We start from the raw sequence: 20,006 nt of genomic DNA, 5'->3' as shown, positions 1-20,006 counted from the left end.
GGTTTAGATCCACAAGACACAAGTGTCTAGGTCTGGCATGCTATTTATGAAGTTGGTATATGCCAATTTTTGTTTTTACTTTTATTGATTCACAATTTGCTCCAATGAAATAAAAAAGTGTATTTAAGAGATTGATGATATGATAACACTAGGTATAAGCATCGAACATGATGTATATGCATCTAAATAAGCTGATGTCATTGGTTAAATATCATGGCTCAATGATCTTATGACCATAAAATGGGGTAAGAAATGTTACTCTTATAATTTCTACCATACAATCAGAAGTGTTGATCCAGTTGTATAAAACTTCACTAGATTTTTAGAATGATCAAAAGATTAAGGATGGATTTCTAAAAGCAATATTTAATGGGAGGGATAAATACACCCCGGAGAAGATTAATCTCTTACCATAATGGTGAGAATCCTAAATTGTCATATTAATATTTTGATACTTTTATAACATCCACCATATTACTACTGAGGGTTTTTGGTACCTAATGACTATTACAAATATTAGAAATTATGGCATTAACAATGGTGCGTACCAACAAATTGAAAAGTAAAGGTTATACTTCTTTTCTAAGGGTTACCTTGACCCTTCTCTTGTTGGACTGAATGTAAAAACTCCCACTTTTGGCATTTTTCTCAAAAAGATTGCCATATTTCTGCATGGTACAAATGTATGTTATAAGCAAATTTACATACAAAAAATGGATAATGAGTGAGACACAAATGATAGACTAAGTACTAACTTTCACAATCTCCTCCCACGGAGTTTCCTCCGTGCATATCCAATATGAGACTTCACACTTATAAGTTTTTTCATTTTGTTTTTGGTGCATTAGGTTGTCGATGTCATTACTTCCACATGAACCACTGATCTCTACCATTATCCTTACTCACCCCAACCAACACATAATTCATTTCTTTTCCTCATGAAAGAAACAAGAAAGCTATGTAAAGTTACCATGGCATAAGAATCAATTAAAATGACCCTTTCTGCTTCAAAAGCTTGGATCATGGAGATTCAGATGATCAAAGATTATCCTATATCACTTAGTATGCAGCATGGTTTATGGGTACCTTAATGGTCAACAACCCCATTTCATAACTTTGTCATTTCTCATGCAACATCAATTGGCTTGCATCATATAACTATTTATGAAAATAAATAAATTAGACTATTGACTTTTCTCCGAATAATATGTTGGGTTGAATTCAAGGATTTGTAGTTATAAATCTCATCACCTGAGTTGTTACATTTATTTTTCATCAAACATATCCAAAATTTTCATGATCTTATGGATGGAGTTGTCCTTTTTCCTTTTCTTTTCCTATTATTACCATGAAAACGTTGCAAAAGCGCCCATGGCCTAATGGATAAGACGTCTGACTTCTAATCAGACGATTGTGGATTCGAGTCTTACTGTGCCTATAGATTACACACATGTTGATATATTCTTTTACACAAAGAAGTAATCATGCTGAGAATAGGAGCATGAATGTGGAGCCTATAGATCACACACATGTTAATTATTTTCATTTTACAAACTCTAAAGATTATGACCCATTTGGATTGGTACTCTTGGTGCTATACATGTGGGCCTATATGTTACATTTATCATATTAGTCTTTAATTTCCTCTCATTTTAAGCTTATGTAATCAATAAAATCACACATATTCTATTAATGAGAATTGGATTTCAACATGTGATTGCAAAAGCCTAAGATTCCTTCAACTATGTGTTAAAATTCATTATGTTGGATGAGATATAATAAGCAGTTTCTTGTGAAACTGATTTCTAATATTCATTCTTCAAACATTAATTCTTTTGGGTACTACTAAAGAGGATATTTCTTATCTTTTTGAGTAATGAACTAATTCCTTTTAAGGTTCGTGTCTGCCCTGATAATAATTTCGCTCCTAGGAATCCAACATTCGACTATGATGATCCAGTGAGACCTTACACTACCAATTTCTTCAAACAATAACTTGATCAGAATGGATTTGTGTCCCAATATGTTCAACTAATAATGATATGAAATTGGTCAATCATAATTGCATTAGCTAATTTATTTCTTAAAGCAAAGAGATGAAGGCAATCTTTGATCTGCATGAAATTCCAAGGCCCACACAGCACTAAGCCACTGATTTTGACATAAAATGGAAGATAGCTCTTGTTTTCTTTTCATAAAGAAAATGGTTGGGACACTAGAAGTTCCACATAACCAAATAATATAAATGTGCATTTTTATATAGCCTGCAAATTGGCATTTGTTCAAAGCAAAGGCTTTAGTGCCTTATCTCAGTATCAGAAAATAAATAATGTAACCAACTTGGTCCCCTCCACTAAAAATGGTGGGTCCAAACCCCTACCATGTGAACTCATGTTGTGTAATCTCTAGTAGCTAGTGGATTTATTTATTTACTTAATACGTAATATTTTGTTGCCCAAATAACTATGTCTAATTGTCTGATTCAAATTATCTTCAATTTTTGTTTACCAAACGCCTATAATAGCTTTTGGAATGACTCTAAAAGCTACAAGCTACTTTAAACGTTTATCGAGTAGTGTCAAATTCAAATTAGTCAAACTTTTTTTTGTTTGTAATATTTAGATATTAGATATATAAAATGTGTATATGATAGAGTTATTTAGGAATTTCACTAGATGGTGGCATTACATATTGCTAGAGGTATGTCCCAAAAGGACACATGGGGTGGTCCCACAATGGATTATGATGTAGCCCTTCACTTCAAAACCACATAACCACTTTGTCCAATGTTTTCTCATATAATACAAACATTTCATGCAGTGAGAGACCAAAGAGAAAGGTTAGAGTATTAGGCCAATGGAGAAAAGCAAGTCATTCCCTCAATATTCTTGCTCTTACTCTGAATTTGAGTTCAAAGAAAGGTCTAACTCATATAACTTCAATGGGCCAAGTGAGAAGGGAAGTGGGTTTTGTGCAGCAAATGATGCAGAGATTAAGAGGAAGAAGAGAATCAAGGCCTATAATGTGTTCACATTGGAAGGGAAGCTTAAAACAAGTGTAAGAAACAGCTATAAGTGGATCAAGAACAAGTTGGTTGGCTATGATGTGTGAACTATGATCAACTATTATATTTGCTTAAAGTGGAGTAGCATGTGTTTAGTAATCTCAGGTTTGAAGGTAAGAGAGTATAGAAAACCAAAGAGCTTTCTTTTATAAGGGAATATATTTTACATAAGAAAGTGAATATGTTGGAATCTATGTTCTGCTATGAATGGATTCTTGGAACTAGCATGCTTAATCAAACAAGTAAAAAGTTCAAGATGTATCCAAGAACTGAGATTGGTAATGAAGTTGTTTTCTTATCTTTACTTCTTTTCTTTCTTTTGGATATATGCTCTATGTTCTTAACTTCTTGTACAAAAAAAATGATATTAATCTACCTTGCATTTATGCTTGATAATTAGTTTTCATCCTTTTTCTCTTGGTGATGGTATTTCATATTTGTAAATAGTCCTGCAAATACCCTCAAGAAATTGATCTTAAAAAGTCTTATGATCCTAGCTAAATATGCATAACAAACCTGCCACTGTTATAATTTGGAAATTTGTACTTGGATTTTACTATTAGAGTTTCATTATTCAACAGATGGAACCAAGAATAGTGATTAACACTAACACCTTGTTCTGCATTTTTTGGAATCCATGAATCCAAATTCAATGCACGAATTCTATCAATAGATTATCAAGCATAAAAATGGTAGAGGAGTAAGACAAAAAAGTAGGAAGCATTATAGTGTGATTTTTATTACAATTTGCAATAAAAAATGCTGCAAATATGTCAACAATTCAGTTCTAGTTCCTTTCCAAAAAAATTAAGCTATACGTTGAACATTTTCACATTTGGGTAAGAATATATATAATACAATGACAATGTAAAAAAATTTTTATCAGTGTACATATCATTTTCTCTAATACAAAATAATTACAAGATTAAAATGTAAGGATATCAAATCCGAAACTTAATATTTGCAGTCACCCATTACAAGAGACTATTTCTGTATGAACAATTGAACATTTTTTCTTAAATTAATTAATCACTCTAACAATGAAATATCCAATCATAATCCAATTACTTTAACTCAATTCAAAGCTTTAAGCAATTACAATGACATGAGCTTTTCTATGTACTTTCAACAGATAAAGCTCAGCTAATCTATCCTAGAGATTTGAAACCTGAGTCGAATTCAGAAGTTTGGAACGCTCTAAAATATGGTATAGCCATAAGTTCACTTCCCCATCATGACAACATTGATTATTCACAAAACCCTGCATTTGTATTACCTTGTGGAAACCCACAGAACAAAGAACTGAAACTTTGTCAATCCATATATAAATAAGAACATGAAGTAGCATAAAAATGAAGAATCAAAGGCAAAGAATTCACACATTTAAGAATTATACAACAAATTGATAAGGAGCAAAATTTAAAGCCCTAGCAACAAGCTACTATACACACACAAATCACTCCAGCAAGATGATGGTGTATAAATCTCCATGGGTCTGAAATCTTGCTCCCTTTGCTTCATGCAGAGTGATGAATTGTGTTAGCAGTGAATGACCTCATGATTGATGAACACCCTATAATCTTTATGAAACTCCAATTTACATAATTGCACAAGAACAAGTTCTGTCATTTCCATTATCAAATTCATCATCTGATTCATCTACTTCACTGCAATGTTAAAAAGGAAAGAAATGTGACAAGGTTAAAGATTATAAAATTTCATGAAAACAAGCTCATTAGATGTAAAAGGTCTCAACAGAATCCATCAAAATGATGGTTGGGAACCTAGTAGGGTACGGGACATGAGAAAAATTACCATACACAGGCAAATAACAGATGATTGTACTGACTATTTTCATTACCAAACAATAAATACTATCTAGCAAACACAATTTACCAATTGCCTTCATTGTAGATCTCAACATGCTCTAACAGAAGTATGGATTCATTTATGAATAAAATTATATATCCACAAAAATGATGAAATAGAAATAGTCTTAACTCTCAATATTTCCAGTCACTAGAATATACTAGATGGTATTTGGAGAGCAAAAGAAGACCTAGTTATTATTTTTTAGTCCCCTGTTTCATTCAAATACATATCGTGTTTTTTGTGATTGAGTTCCTATAAGTTTATCCATTTTTAATTTGACCTCTGGAGTAATTTCAAAGGGCCATTAAAGCATAGATTTGCGAAGTTGAATAATTATACATAGATTTTCTTTTTTATGTTTCTCAAGTTCATCAAACATGCAGCATTGAAAAACATCCCCATCACTTGCTTATCATAAGCAACTGCGGATTTTAATCACCAAAAATAAATCATCAAACATAAAATTGAAGCTTTTGGAATAAAACCCAGCACCAAACAGCAGAATATTCCCAACCAAAACCTGGAAAAGCCTTTATACAATCAGGAGCTATGCAGTGTTCACAAACATACAGCAAAGTAAAACAAGATCTACTTTATGTCAAATTTATTGAAGGCGTAAAATCAAGTATAAATACCCAGGTGAAGTTCCTGATTAATAAAAAAATATAAATAATACAAATCTCTGACTGTGCAAAGACATACTTGTATGCCGATTGAGATCAACCTTTGATTTCAATTCTTTCATGTTGTATCAGATAGTGTTTATCTTTGCATGTTGTGATGTTCTTTTGTAAAGGACATATGAACTGCAATGGCACATACTGGGGTCTAGGAATGATAGAAGTATGCAGCCATGTCCTCCCAAGCGAAGAAGTTGTTTCCAAGAATTGAACTCATGACGTCTGGGGTCATAAGGCAAGCAACCTTATTGTTGCGCCGAGGCTCACCCTTTACGGCACACACTCACATACTCAAATTAAATTTGATTCTATCTAATGCACAAAACAATAACTTCCAACTACTAATATCTTCTATTTCTTTTACGGCATTTGAAAATAGTTTGACTCACTCATGCAAAGCTGTTTACCCATTGCTAAATTCACACATCAATTACATTCCTTGTGCTAGCAAAGAACATAATAATATTTCATTTATAATTTTTTTATTAATCCGGAACCTGCAGGTTCAATACTAATTTACTATCAACTTACTATTACACCTAATTCGTTGTTCCAATCTTTGCTAAAGAATTATTTCATTATTAGATGATTAAATTAGAGAATTATTTCATTATTTAATCACACTAAAAAAAGGGTAGCTCAATGCCCGAGGCTCTCACTTAGTAGGGTCTGAAGAGGATAGATGTATGCAGCCTTACCCCCACAAGCTGAGAGACTATTTCCATATTATTTAATTACACTAGTAAATAAAAAACTAAATGGAAACAGTAGTAGTGGTTGTGACTTGTGAAGGTAAGGCTGTGCACATCTACCCTCCCCAAACTTCATTGGGTCAGAGCCTCGTGCATTGGACTGACTTTTTTTTAAGCAACTCCTATTTTGAATAGAAGTTTCACTACAGATATATGGTTAGCATGACTTACTCAAACTATTTTTTCAAATGTCATAAAGAAAAAACAAATAGAAAATGCTGGTTATTGAAAGTTGTTCCGTTGATTAGATAGAATCAAATTTGATTTGATTCAGTGAATGTATCCAGGGTAAAGCACATTAGAGCATCTAAAATGTACACACTATGTAATACAATACTTTTCTTCTTCCCATTTAGTAATCAAGAAGGGCACACACACACACATATTTAGTTGCAGGTTGCTTTAGTTATGTTGGTTCAAAGAGTTAATAGCAAAGGCTAACCTCATGTGGATATACATGCAATCTTTGCACAATCGAAGAGTTTTCCTTTCCTTTTTCTTTTTCTTTTTTAAATTAAGAACTTCGACCAGATATTGTATGAGCAGACAATATCAATTAATGGAATAATAACACCATAATAGAGGGTAAAACATGTGTGCTAAGAATAACTAAGACTAACTTCACCCTAAAAGCTAGCTCCTAGGGGAGGATTGCCGAAATTATTCATTTCTCATATACTCAACTGATGTGGGACTTTATAACACTTAAAAGTTAAAACACAACCCAAACGCCTAAGACTAGACATGCGCAGGAGACCCAACGTCGTGAGAGGCTCTTAAATCATTAGAATATTTGAGCCTAACTCCACCCTAAAAGTTAGGAATCTGTGTCATAGGGGAGGGTTGCTAAATGGTGAGTAATGCTCAAATCACTTGAAAAATGATTTTCCAAGTGTTCCATATGCCATCATATACTAAAAACAATGTTACTACAGTTCCTGAACATATGATTGAGCTAAGCATTATTTTCCACTTTTCTTTCCCTTTCTTTTCTGATTATTTCGGACATGCTTGATAAGGTGAAAACGGAAGGCAACAAAAACAATAGTCATTCAACACAATGCACGTCTTAAAGCATCCCACATTTTGCACTCCTGTTAAGTACAGTACCCACTTTTAACTGAACTGGTTGGACATAAAAGCATTAAAGTAAACAAAACATAAAACTTCTTAGGACTTGCAGAAGCAATGTAAGGACGTTCTCTAATCACAATTCACATCACAAAAATGAAAATCAGTTTCACTGAAGTGATCCCCAAGCCAAAGTGCTCCAAGTTACATCATTTATCACAGTAAAATATCACAGATATAGATAATTTATAATAAAGAAAGGGAAAATCATAAAGTTCATCCAAGCATATGTGGTTCACTAATCAAGCTTAAAGTATTAGGAGCTAATAATGATAAAATCTGACAAATAAAACATTTAGATTTTGCAATTGAACAACCAGAGATCCTTCGGCTGAAATAAGTGATATAGAAAACAAAAGACTCAAATACCTGGGCTCAAATTCTCGTATTTCAACAAGCTCACTGCCACAAACATCTGTCCACTGCACTTTCCTTCTCTCTGTTTGACCACCAGTAGCATCAATCCCTTTTCCACCTGATGGTTCATGTTCATTAGCAGCCTCAAAAGGAACTGATTTATTAACTGGTGGCCTCTTTAAGCTACTTTTAAGCACAAGCCTTCTGTTATCATTATCACCATCTACATGAGCAGAAGGATCTTTTCCACTGTTGGAAACCTGGGGCTTTGGTGAATCTTGCTGTTGAGCAGGGCCCACTTTAAGAGGAGATGGAATATCAGACCCTGCGGAAGTGCGACCAAAGCAAACAAAGGAGGCACACCCGCGGGAGAGCCGGTTCTTTGTGGAATCCAGCTGGAGCTCTGGGTCAGATTCTTGGTTTACCAACTGGTAGTGGTTCCACGGTGCAACTCTCATGGGTTTATCCTCACTCCTCTGACCTAAGAGGAGAAGGCTCAGACCCTTACTGTATCCTGATGCTGAAGAAGAGAAGAACCCTCCTCCTTCTGCTGCAAATAACATCAGTTCTGCTCATCGGCGTACCATAAAATGATTTTTATATATGCCTCCCTCTCCTCAGAAATAGAAAGTTACAGCCTTTTCAATCAAAAGTAAACAGAGATCAGAACAACTCCCCATAGTTTCAAAATCATTCATTTTGTAACTTCCATAACTTTTTTAACAGAATTTTCCATTCCACTTATTCTTTTCAATCATATAAAGACAGAATATGCCTGATTTGAACAAATTCAATGTTGACACAACAGTACATCTACAAAAAGCACATCTCACAGGACAAAAACCACGTTATGACTTACACATGTATATGCTCTAAAAACATAGTGAATACATTGTTTAAAAACTGTAATATCTGTAAACGGGTCACAGAGAAATTGAGTTTACGCATTTTTTTCTTTTCAAAATATGAAATTCCTTCCAAATAGTTAAACAGAAATATGTTTTGCATTAAAAACAAGACTCACTAAATCACTACTCTCAACCATCTTAATATAAATCACATGTAGAAAAACGCAAATGAAATCGTTAAAACAAATTATTATTGTTAGCAAGCAATTTCTCAAACACAAGCACAGCTTCGTGAAAACAAACAAAAAAACGTGAAAAAATGAAACCATCAAAGCCATACACACAAAGTTTCTCCTAAATGCATAAGAACATAAGTACCAATCAAAGAATAAACTGAAATGACACTGAAATTGAGAATTTCCAGTAACTTGCACACTCAAATCGAAAGCGAAATTTAAAAGTGTCGGTTATCGCTGACTATATCGGGAAACAAATAGAAAATCTTAGATCGGAGAATAATAGAGAACGAGTTTGTACCAAAACAGTGCCGGAAAATCAAAGATGGAGGTCACCGGCGCGTGGATCAACGGCGAGGAGTAGTAGCATATGCAATCGCCACGTGCACGAAAAAATCGGAGTCAGAGAAAAAAACGGTTTGAAGTTTTTTCTTTTTTTCTGGTTCTAATTATTTAAAAGGAGATAGGAACAGTGACGCACACGGTGTATGATAGCTACTGAGCCTATTTCTCGATGTGCACAATAGCATGCATTTTTTAATTCTATCCAATAAATCATTGAATTGTATTGTTTTTAACAAAACTATTACTATTTTTGCAATTACTTTTTCTTTCTTTATTATATAGTGTAATATTTACGAATGTGTTAATCTACTTGTACAAGATTTCATTAAATACAGGTATATATATATATATATTGTTTTACTGTTCTGTATCACTCTATATACTAAGAAATATTATTTGTCAGAAAAATATTTAATAATTATAATTTTAATTTAAATAACTAAACATAGGTAATGGGACATGGTGTGGCATAAAATGTGGACAAAAAACATGCTCCCATTTAATAATAACATTAGAAAAATATAGTGGTAAATGAAAAGTAACATCCCTTTGGCTATGATGGAACAGGATCCATAGACTATGACCTCGTAAAATGAAACATAGCATAAGCACACATGGTTTCAACATTGCATCCCACCAGCACCACCACTGAATTGGTTGCCAATTTGAGTTTTGTCTTGCCATATTAATTACATATTTACTTGGGAATGTTTTTCCTTATATAGTGAATATATGTTATCTACAACTTATAAGTAATATAAAGTCTCACTCAATTCCTGATTAATAGTTCAATTCATATAAGCAATATTTGATTTTTGGTGTGAGTGACAGTCAAACACATCGAAAAAGATTAGTTTATTGAGGAAATATATTAAAAAATGATTATATGTTATCATTGGATTGGCATGACTTTCTCCTTAAAGCTAACAGTTACAATAACTTTTTAGTACTTTGCAAAAAATATCCTGCATTATTGTCCAAAAACCAACCAAATCTAAAACAAAAGAAATCCCAAATGAGAATATGGCTGTTGTAGGAGTGATATGAATGTCTATTAAAGTGGAAGATGTTAATAATGTGAACAAAATTATTCACTCTAATGGTTTATTCACAACTTCAAAAACACACTACATGGAATACATCACTTTACTAGGATTATTACCTAAAATCACATTACTATTTTATTTATTAGTGGGCTGAACTTTACTTATAGCTTTTCATAATTATCTGCCATCACATAAGGACAACACAAGTAATTGCATATCATCCATCCTCCAATTACAAGCATCTTTCTTTTCATGTCCCTCCTTTTCCAATCTCAACCTTTCACATTATTGTGGTTCCAACAAAATATATATCATATTCTACTGTTTCCATTTCCATGCTATATTTAAAAGGAAAAAGAATGAGAACACACTAGAAAACAAAATGGCAATGAAAAACACATGTATCAACAAAAAGATTCCTGAAGTTGTAAGTTGCCATATAGAGAATCTGCAAAAGGACAGATTTACATAGGAAACTTGAACCAAAAAAATCTGTACAATGAAGCATTTAATATCCAAACTAGTGACTGAGATGACATAAGCATATACTAATAGGTTAATTGAACTGGTTCCAACCTGCCACTATTTCTTGTAGGATGCAGCAAGCAAAACCAGATATGCATTTGCAATGGTGATTCTGATTAACTTCTTTTGCAGGTAAATGCAGGAGGATGAACAAACATGGATGTTGAGTAGATAAACCAATTGGCATGACTAGTCTGCATGCATGTCCATGGCAGAATCATTGGAATTGAATGCAGTCGAATCCCTGCCTTGTTGGTTAAGAAACCTGGCTTCGTTGTTCCGGTTTGCATTCCCTGTGGAGAGACCGCTAGGATAGTTCCCTCCCTCGCCAATTTGATAATTTTGAAGACTCCGACAAACCGGGCTTGATAAAGCATTTGAAAACACGGAATTCTTTAATTGATTATCACATTGCTCAGGCCGGGGTTCCTGTCCAGTGACCGTTTGGCCAGAAGATTCTGAACTTAAAGGGAAGCCTGAATTTGCAACATGCATTACTGGTTGTGACTGTTGGTATTGGGGCGGTGCTCTAGGTGACATGGATGGCTCCTCTCCACAACAATCCAGCTCATTCTGCAAGCACAAGGAGGAGCTTCAATAAATGCCGATGCAACCAATAATATATAGCAAATAGCCTTGAGCCCTTGAAGCATAGATGCATCCGTTCTCATGCAGCCCAACTATACTACTATAATGCCATCAACTTTGTTCAACAAAACTTCATGAAATGTAAATAGCCTCATGCAAACACAAGTCACAAAATAATATTAACTGCAAGATAATATCTAAATGGCCACATGAACAACCAAGTTACAAAACCATATTCTCCACTTCAATTTCTGGGAAATTATTAATCCTACAAATCTATAAAGCATGTGCACACCTGTTTGGAGTCACGGCATGTGACAGACAAAGGATGGACACCAATGTTTGTACGACACATGTCCAATTACAATTTTTAACTTCCCTTGCTCGAATAAATTAAAGCATGAATTGTGAACCATTTTTTCTTAAATTTTCTAATGTATATTGTACAGTCACATATATGTCATGTTGTGTCCAACAAATTTTAAAGTTTGTTGTGTCCATGTTTATTGCGTGGCTGTGTCAACGTGTGTTTCACAAGGGAAACCCATTCAGGTGAACAGTCCCCTAGTGCTAATTAGCAGTTTAATATATGATGCGCGTGCATTTTCTTGCAACTAACTTCCACTGCTATAGTCTTTCTCTGCATGTGCCGGCCTGTTTGCATGTACACAGCTCCCTCGGACACTCCCGATCAGCAGAAGCATGTATGCATATGTAAATGTCATTATAACATACACAAAACAAAGAATAACTAAGCCAACCTGAATGTAATTAAGTATGTCCACCGTTGCAACTCTTGATCCACCCTCTTGTTGTCTCCAGATCCACTGATAAAGTTTTTCCTGAAATCACAAGGACGTCCAACATTAATGTAACGTCAAGACATGTTTAATTACTGAAAATAGAGGTCAGGTCTATATATTAGACGGCGACCTTTATAGTTTTATTATAACAGGTTGATTGCCAAAAAAGAAGGAAAAGGAAGTCCAAAATATATCAAATCATCAGCTTAAGGATTTGACTTTCACATATGAAAATATAGCATAAAGATGACCAAGGCGTTGTCTAGTGATGGAGGGTCCTACTCATCCCCAGAATGACCAAAATGTCTAAGGTTCGATTCCTGGGAGCCACACGTGTTGGGAGGGGCAGCCACACACCCCGAAAGGGATTAGTTCCTTACCCATAGAGTTAGGGGATACCCTTGGTTATAAAAAATGAAGAATGATTGCACAAATTATCAAATTTGACACATCAGAACCCAAGCTGTAAAAGATTGAAAGAAGGGAATATGGGGCAAGAACATGGGGCATGTACCCAGACAAAAAATTGAGCAAAGATACACTTACATAAGAGTAACAACCCTCCAAAAGGCAACCAGTAGATCGAACTACAACATGGACTGAATGATATCATAATACTCTATCGTAAATCATATCCATTTCATTGATAGAATATTGATCTCTAAATCTTTCTTAATTGTTTTGCCTATGGTTTTTCTTGGCCACCTCTGCCTCTAGAAATTGAAGTAACCTCCATTTGATCTAATCTCCTTAATGAGGCTTCTAACGTACTCTTCCACAATGCCCAAATTACCTAAGGCGTGATTCTATCATCTTTTCTACAAGAGGAGCTACCCCAACTTTATCTCAAATGCAATCATTCTCAATCCTATCTTGTCTAGTATGTTGGTCATCCAACGCAACATTCTCTTCTTTGTTACATTGAGTTTATTCTCTTGTTGGCATTGTACCGTCCAAGATTCATTCTCTTACAACATTGTGGTCTTAATCTTAGAGTTGTGCGATAAAACTTTTCCTTAAGCTTGAGTGACATATATGGTTTACATTTCAAAAAGCAAGCATCAATGTTCAGAAAATATTTAAGAGAATATGAAATACTGAAAACAAAAAACAGAAACTGTTATCTGAAAGAAAGCATCAATCTATAGTGGATTAATCTGATATCTGACAATAGAGTCAGCAACATATCATCAAGAGATACCAATATAAAGTTACAAAGTTAAATCAACTATGTAAACAACCAAACAAGCTAACATACAAAAACAGCAAACAATGAACTGCAACAAGAAAAAAATATCGATTAGAATTAAATCCACATCGACTAACTTGACACTTTCAAATATCTGCAAGTTAGGTTCCGGTAAAAATTATCATGCTGTCTGAGCTTAATTCCACCCTAGAACACGAAGAGGGTAACAAAATCTCTTAAATGATTTTTTTATTTCTTCCAAAATTATCAACACTCATTCAATGTTACTGTTATCTAGTTAATTTTCATAGAGTGAAGATGCTATTAACTAATAGCTTTGATCATATACACGGAAAACCCCTTACTATGAAGAAAAAAGCAAAGCAAATCCCTAATGTTCTAATTGTGATATATTAGTCATGTCATTCCATCATGACAATATTTCTCTCAAAATTCCATCCTTGACCACAGCATATCAATCAACCCAAAGGTTTCATTTTCAAGGTACTACTAAAAAGCAAAACCTATACAAAAAAACCAAAAACACAATCAACAATCAGAAATATGAAAATGCTTTGTTTTGCATTTTCAATATTTAAAAAAAAATGATTTTTATGAGCTAAACGAACCTAATCATGGCAAAATGAAAACCCCAAAAATACAAAATAGAAAAAGTTCGAATTTTGATTGGTTTTGAATAAAACGAAAAGGATTGGATAATAGGAAAGAGAGAGAAGGAGAATTACGAGGCCGTGGCGTTCACCGTCTTGAAAAGAGAGCTTCTGGTGGTTGGTGGCGTGAGTGTATAGCTGAGAAAGAGAACTAGCAGCGTTGCAAAAGGACGTGTACATGGTTCGATCCACCTCGTCCAAGCGTGTCGCTATCGATTTTCTCTTCTTGGCCATAGATCGGTAAATGGGGTTTTCCGGCAATCGGAAATTCTCCGATGAGCGGTTGTGGGGTAGAAATGAAAGAGGAATAAGAACATGGGTTAGGGATAAAGGAGGTGGCTTTGTGGTTTATATATGAATGGCGCAAACGAAGATACAGAGAGAGGAGAATGGAAGAGACACATGTTGGTAAGTCGAATGGGGTATGCGAGGCACGTGATCATTTTGCTTCAATTTTTTGGTTTCGACTGGTATCTCGTACTGGAGGCAATCTTGTCCGAACCGGGAACATGGAACATTTAAGGTATGTGGAGCTAACTCTTCTAACAAATATTTTTTCCATTCACAAGAGTCAAATCCAAGACTTTACGTAAGGGGAATCAAACATGTAAACGTCTCTCGGTGTTTTGCTTGAATTTGAAAAGGGGAAAGGGTGAAACCATTGCCTCAATAATAATTCTGATAAATTTTTATCTCAAATTTGACCATATTTAAAGGTTTATTCAAAACATAACGAATTTTCTTATATTTTTGGAAGAATTATTATTAGTATTATTTATTGTTATAGATGTATTTTGAGACATTAAATAATATATATGTAAATATCTGTGAATCATTTGTAGACATGTAAATATGGTGAAAAGATTTTACATAATCAATTGCATATGATACTGGTATATGCGTTAAAAAAACATGATAACTAAAGAGGTGTTTTTTAAAAAAAGAAATAAAGCTAAAAATCTAAAACCGAAAAGAGTAACAACCTGATTTTCTTGAGTCTCTCCAAATCATCTCTCAACTTCATGTCAAATGCATTAGAAACAACCTGAGAAAACTTCCCATCCTTATACTCTTACATCGCCATTTTCTACTTTATTTATTTATTTATTTTTCTTGGTGGGTTATTCAAGGGTCCATTACCGAGTCCATGACACTTTTTTATATTATTAATGGTAGTATCTCACTTATTGGTTAAAAACTAATTTTGGTGTGTGTTTACCTCTTCTAACAAGGATCGCTCATAAAAATTGAATCATTGACCTTTTAGTCATTAGAGGGATCGAACGAAACCTTATAATACTATACCAATATATTGTTAGTAGATTCAGACACTTCCTATCAAAAAAGTGGAATAGTCCAGATTTTTTATTATGTTTTAATTCAATACTTAAAAAACATGAACATACATGTTTGATGGTACTCTATCTCAGTATATTGATAAGTGATAACTAGGGATACTTCTTTTTTTTTAAAGAGAAATTAATCAAATTTAACTACACATATGACATTTTCGTTTAGCAGCTACATGCTTTTTTAACATTTTAATTAAAATGTTTAAATATGTATTTAGTCCTAAAAATTGACGAAGTTTTGATATTAACACATCCATTTTTTTTTATCGATGTTGGCCCTTAAAATTTTGGATGTTCGGTTTTTATCTCTAAAAATAACATGGCTAACACCATGGAACATGTGTCATACAAATTGTTGACATGACCAATTATAATATTAACGGGTAGAGATCTGCCTGTTCCAAAAGAATGTACCATTCTATGTGCTACTGCTTGTAATTGGTTAGAAAAATAATTAATTATTAAAATTTTAATTTAAATAATTTTTTAATTAATCATAATTACTAATACATTGAGTGACACACATTATGAGACAGTAGATGTGATCCGAGTATTAACGCATAATCACTTATAAAAGCAAACTACATATATTTCACATATATAGAACCATGAGATGGTGATGCTTAATTTCCCTATTTTCATTTGTTTGAAGGTGTAAATGGTGCTAACCCAAGTTGATAGTGAGATGAAGAGCAAAGAAAAAAGAGTAAATACTCATTTTAGTCCCTCATATTTTTTGACCTTATAAATTTAGTCTTTCAAAAAATCTAAAATGATCCAAAAAATATCAAATGTGTGTCAAATTAGTTATTTTTATGGCCAAATTAAGTCCTATCAAGTGTTATAAAACATGCTAAAAAGACTAATTTAACTCACATTTGAAATTTTGAGGGACCATTTTAGATTTTTTCTTCTTTGAAAGACTAAACTGTTAAGATCGAAAAACATGAGAGACTAAAATGAGTATTTTATGAAGAAAAAATTGTTGCTCAACATGTTCCTTATCTACCAAAGTCCAATCTCCACCTTTTATTAGAGTTGACTCTAACTTGGTCCATTCAAATTTAGAGTTTTGCTAAGCCCTTAAAATAAACTTTAGGATAAAAATATAAAGAGAGCATTTTGAAGTGAAGCCAACAACAAACACATATATTCCATATTATTGAAAATATCTTTAAAATAATAAACCAAAGTTGAAACATAGACATATTAAAATGTCATAAAATAATATGAAATATGGAAATCGAAACATTAGGAGTAGGAGTAAGAGGAGCATTAATATTGTAGCTAGCAACGAAAGGTCCTACACCGTCGTAGTGGTTCATCTCCGGTGTGACGGAGCTTGATGAGAGTGTAAACACCTGCACCAGCGAGAGCACCAAGTGGTGGTGCCACAAAATAGATCCATATATGTTTGTAATTTCCTGCTGCAACGGCTGGACCCAAGGTCCGCACCGGATTCATCGAACCACCACTTGTTGGCCTATGTAATCAAATACACCATGTCAACACTATCGTACAATAACTAATAAAATAAATCTAACATGTAATATTCATACATTGTCAATATATTAGTCGTATTTCATTAACAACCAAATATATAACATTTGACAAACTTTGAATAAGGAGATATTACAAGCACTTTTGTTCATGTTATCCTATTTCATTTAATAGAATTGTATACAATTTCTCATATTGTGAGAACAATAGATTTGTGTCTTGCAAATAATCATCGATAGTCATGATTAAAAGTTAATTATTGATTATATGATAGTCATATACATGTATCTTTTCATCTTAACTATTTAATCAAAATCTAATAATTCATACTAAGTGTTCTCGTTTTTCACAATAGTGTTGTTCTCATTATATATATATATATATATATATATATAAAAGAGAAGTAGATATAGAAGGATCTTTACCCTGCTATGAGAATGTTGAGCAAAACTGTAGCGCCAATAGCAATACCTGCTAATTCACCAACCTGCATGGCACCATCAAATAATCCATAATAATAAGTAAAGTAACTTAGCAAGAACATGAATTTCAATGAGTCAATGAACCCACCGCACGAGTATCAGTAGCAACAGCAGTGATCACAAACATGAGAATAAAAGTGATTATAAACTCAGTTGCAAAAGCTTGACCAACTGTGACAGAAGGAACTGTGACTCCTCCAGTTAGGTAAGGATGATAAACAGCTTTTAGTGCAAAACTTGCACAAATGGATGCAGAAACTTGTGCAGCTATGTATGCTGGAACAAGGGTCCAAGGGAAATGCCGAAATGCTGCAAAAGCAATGGTTACTGATGGGTTAAGATGTGCACCAGATATGTGACCAATTGAGATTATCACAAACATCACTGTTAGTCCTGAACATGCTGCATTTCCCATCAAACTCTCTGCTCCATTGTATTTATTGTTCACTATTGGTCCAGCTACTGCTGCAAATATCAATATGAATGTCCCCACAAACTCTGCTCCTATCTGTTTGGACATGCATAACACAAGTTTGCTTTTAGCTATACAAGATATCAATAGGGATGAACCTAAAGCTCATGTTGGGAAGTAAGTTCCACATCGTCTATCTCATTGTCTCGGGGATGATTTAAATACATGTTGGGTTACTCCTCTCATTGTCAATTGGTTTTGAGATGAAACCTTAACATGGTATCAGAGTCAGAGTCCAACTTCTTTCCGGTTGTCATGGGCCAAAACATACCCTTTAGTTATGGGTCAAATGTAATCCTTCGCCTGATTTTGACAGGCTTATGTGGAATGAATCAAGGTTAGATAAATCATTATGAGGCCATTCGATTCACATAGTCGACCCCACCTAAAGGTTTGGTTTTTGACTTGTTCTATACTCCTAGCTTCTTTGTAAAATAGTGATCAACTTTAACCGATTGTATGTAAGCATATATAAACTCATAATATTTAGTGGGTGGAACTTTGTTTCTGAATTTATGCAAGCAATATGGACAAATCATTAGTGAAAAATGGGTTGTTACATCCTATGAGTAATTGTATCAAGACCAACTAGAAGAATATTGTCCCATGTGGCTTGAATCATAATCAAATATATTTCTTATAGTTTATCCAAAAAGTTAAGAAACTCCAATCTTACCTATAATATTATGTTATATATTAGCAACTATGGTTGAGTAGAAGAGATAGATAGATAGATAGATATGTATGTATGTATACCTTTTGAGCTATAGATACAACAGGAATTGGAATGGTGAGAGAGAAATCAGTGAAGCATGTATTGGCATCAATTGGAAAACACTTGAACCCAGCGAGTGAGAATGAATTGTGTGAGTCAACTTGCAGAGATTCTGCCATTGATTCAATCAAGAGATTATAGGAAAAGCAAAAAGGTTAAGGTTTACTAATGCAAAAGTGGATGGTCAATGAGGTAGAGAAGAGTAGTGGTGGTGAAGTTATTGTATATGTCATTATAAAACATAGATGACATAACTCCTATGATGTTCAACCTGTTACTTAGATGATTGCAATTCTCCTAATAGGTCACACATGTCTCCAACGATGTCCCATTCTCTGTTATGGATTAATCAAAATGTTATTTTTTATTATTAAAATTTTTCTTTTTATTCATGTAACAGTATCTTAGTGGTCTAGACAGAAAATGATATACCATTGACACAAGTAATCTCTTTATGTATAAATGATAATCTCATCTTGAAAATGTCAAAGGTCTTTGCATTAATTGTTTAATCTTTTCTATACTTTCATTGATTTGAAGAATGAGCACATATATATACATTCACTTTTAACTAATTGAAATGAATAAATAAGAGAAGTGTTACAAAAAGTTAACTAATTGAAATGGGTAAATAAGGAAAGTGTTACATATTAAGGAAGACTAAGAAGTAAGTGGTTGATCTTGTGGTGTTTAAACTTTAAACATCCACCTTAGTTAGCATGAAGCATAAGAGCATATCCGATAGAGAAAAATATTTTTATTTTTATTTGAATTTCACATATTATTTTATAATTTATTATAATTTCTCATGAAATAAGAATAATATTTACTTTTTCTTCCACAATGACAAATATCATTCTTTTCTATTTGAGTCCTACAATATCTATATTTTTTCACATTATCTGCTTCTCTCTTCACTTTCCTTTGGTTAAGAATAACCAAAAATTATTCTTATTTAAAAATAAAAGTGGAGAAATAAGAATGACACAATGAAAAATAAATTAAAAATACTCTTATTTTATTAAAATTTTATAAGCTCCTCAACCCCTCAAAATAAATAAAAATGGGTGGTACAATTTTCTTTTGCTCCATTCCCAAAACAAACCCACCTCCTCATTCTCGAAAACCATGTCACTCTAACATGTTATTTCCATCCTCTCACAACACTGATCAGTAATTATATAAACAAACAAAGTAAAACATAAAATTTACACAAAAAATTTAATCTTTCTCAAATATCAACCACATCACATGCTACATGTCTTTTTTATTTATAAATAAGGCCAGGTTTAAAGAGATGCTTATCTTTATTCAAGGG

At 33.4% G+C, this 20,006-nt stretch overlaps 2 protein-coding genes and 1 pseudogene across 3 annotated transcripts; all 3 read right to left on the bottom strand.

Annotated features, from left to right (window-relative positions):
* LOC109354854 lies at positions 4,357–9,476 on the bottom strand (annotated as a pseudogene).
* Positions 10,684–14,556, bottom strand: LOC109353274. 2 transcript variants are annotated; one of them, XR_002108439.1, is made up of 4 exons: positions 14,183–14,556; positions 12,206–12,286; positions 10,908–11,429; positions 10,684–10,779 (listed from the first exon to the last, which is right to left on the bottom strand). XR_002108439.1 is itself a non-coding variant. In XM_019595480.1 (3 exons), exons 1-3 carry the CDS (start codon positions 14,339–14,341, stop codon positions 11,046–11,048), a joined length of 624 nt encoding a protein of 207 aa, XP_019451025.1. In that variant the 5' UTR covers positions 14,342–14,556; the 3' UTR covers positions 10,703–11,045. The 2 variants fall into 2 exon arrangements, 1 of the variants encoding a protein (XP_019451025.1); XM_019595480.1 differs by having other exon boundaries at positions 10,703–11,429.
* LOC109353710 (probable aquaporin NIP5-1) lies at positions 16,674–18,968 on the bottom strand. Its single transcript, XM_019596069.1, has 4 exons — positions 18,670–18,968; positions 17,530–17,949; positions 17,385–17,446; positions 16,674–16,942 (listed from the first exon to the last, which is right to left on the bottom strand). The coding sequence occupies exons 1-4, from the start codon at positions 18,805–18,807 to the stop codon at positions 16,747–16,749; spliced, it is 816 nt and encodes a 271-aa protein (XP_019451614.1). The 5' UTR covers positions 18,808–18,968; the 3' UTR covers positions 16,674–16,746.

Source organism: Lupinus angustifolius, chromosome LG08, assembly GCF_001865875.1.
Source record: "Lupinus angustifolius cultivar Tanjil chromosome LG08, LupAngTanjil_v1.0, whole genome shotgun sequence".
NCBI lineage: Eukaryota > Viridiplantae > Streptophyta > Magnoliopsida > Fabales > Fabaceae > Lupinus > Lupinus angustifolius.
This window is presented reverse-complemented; position numbering and strand designations above follow the sequence as displayed.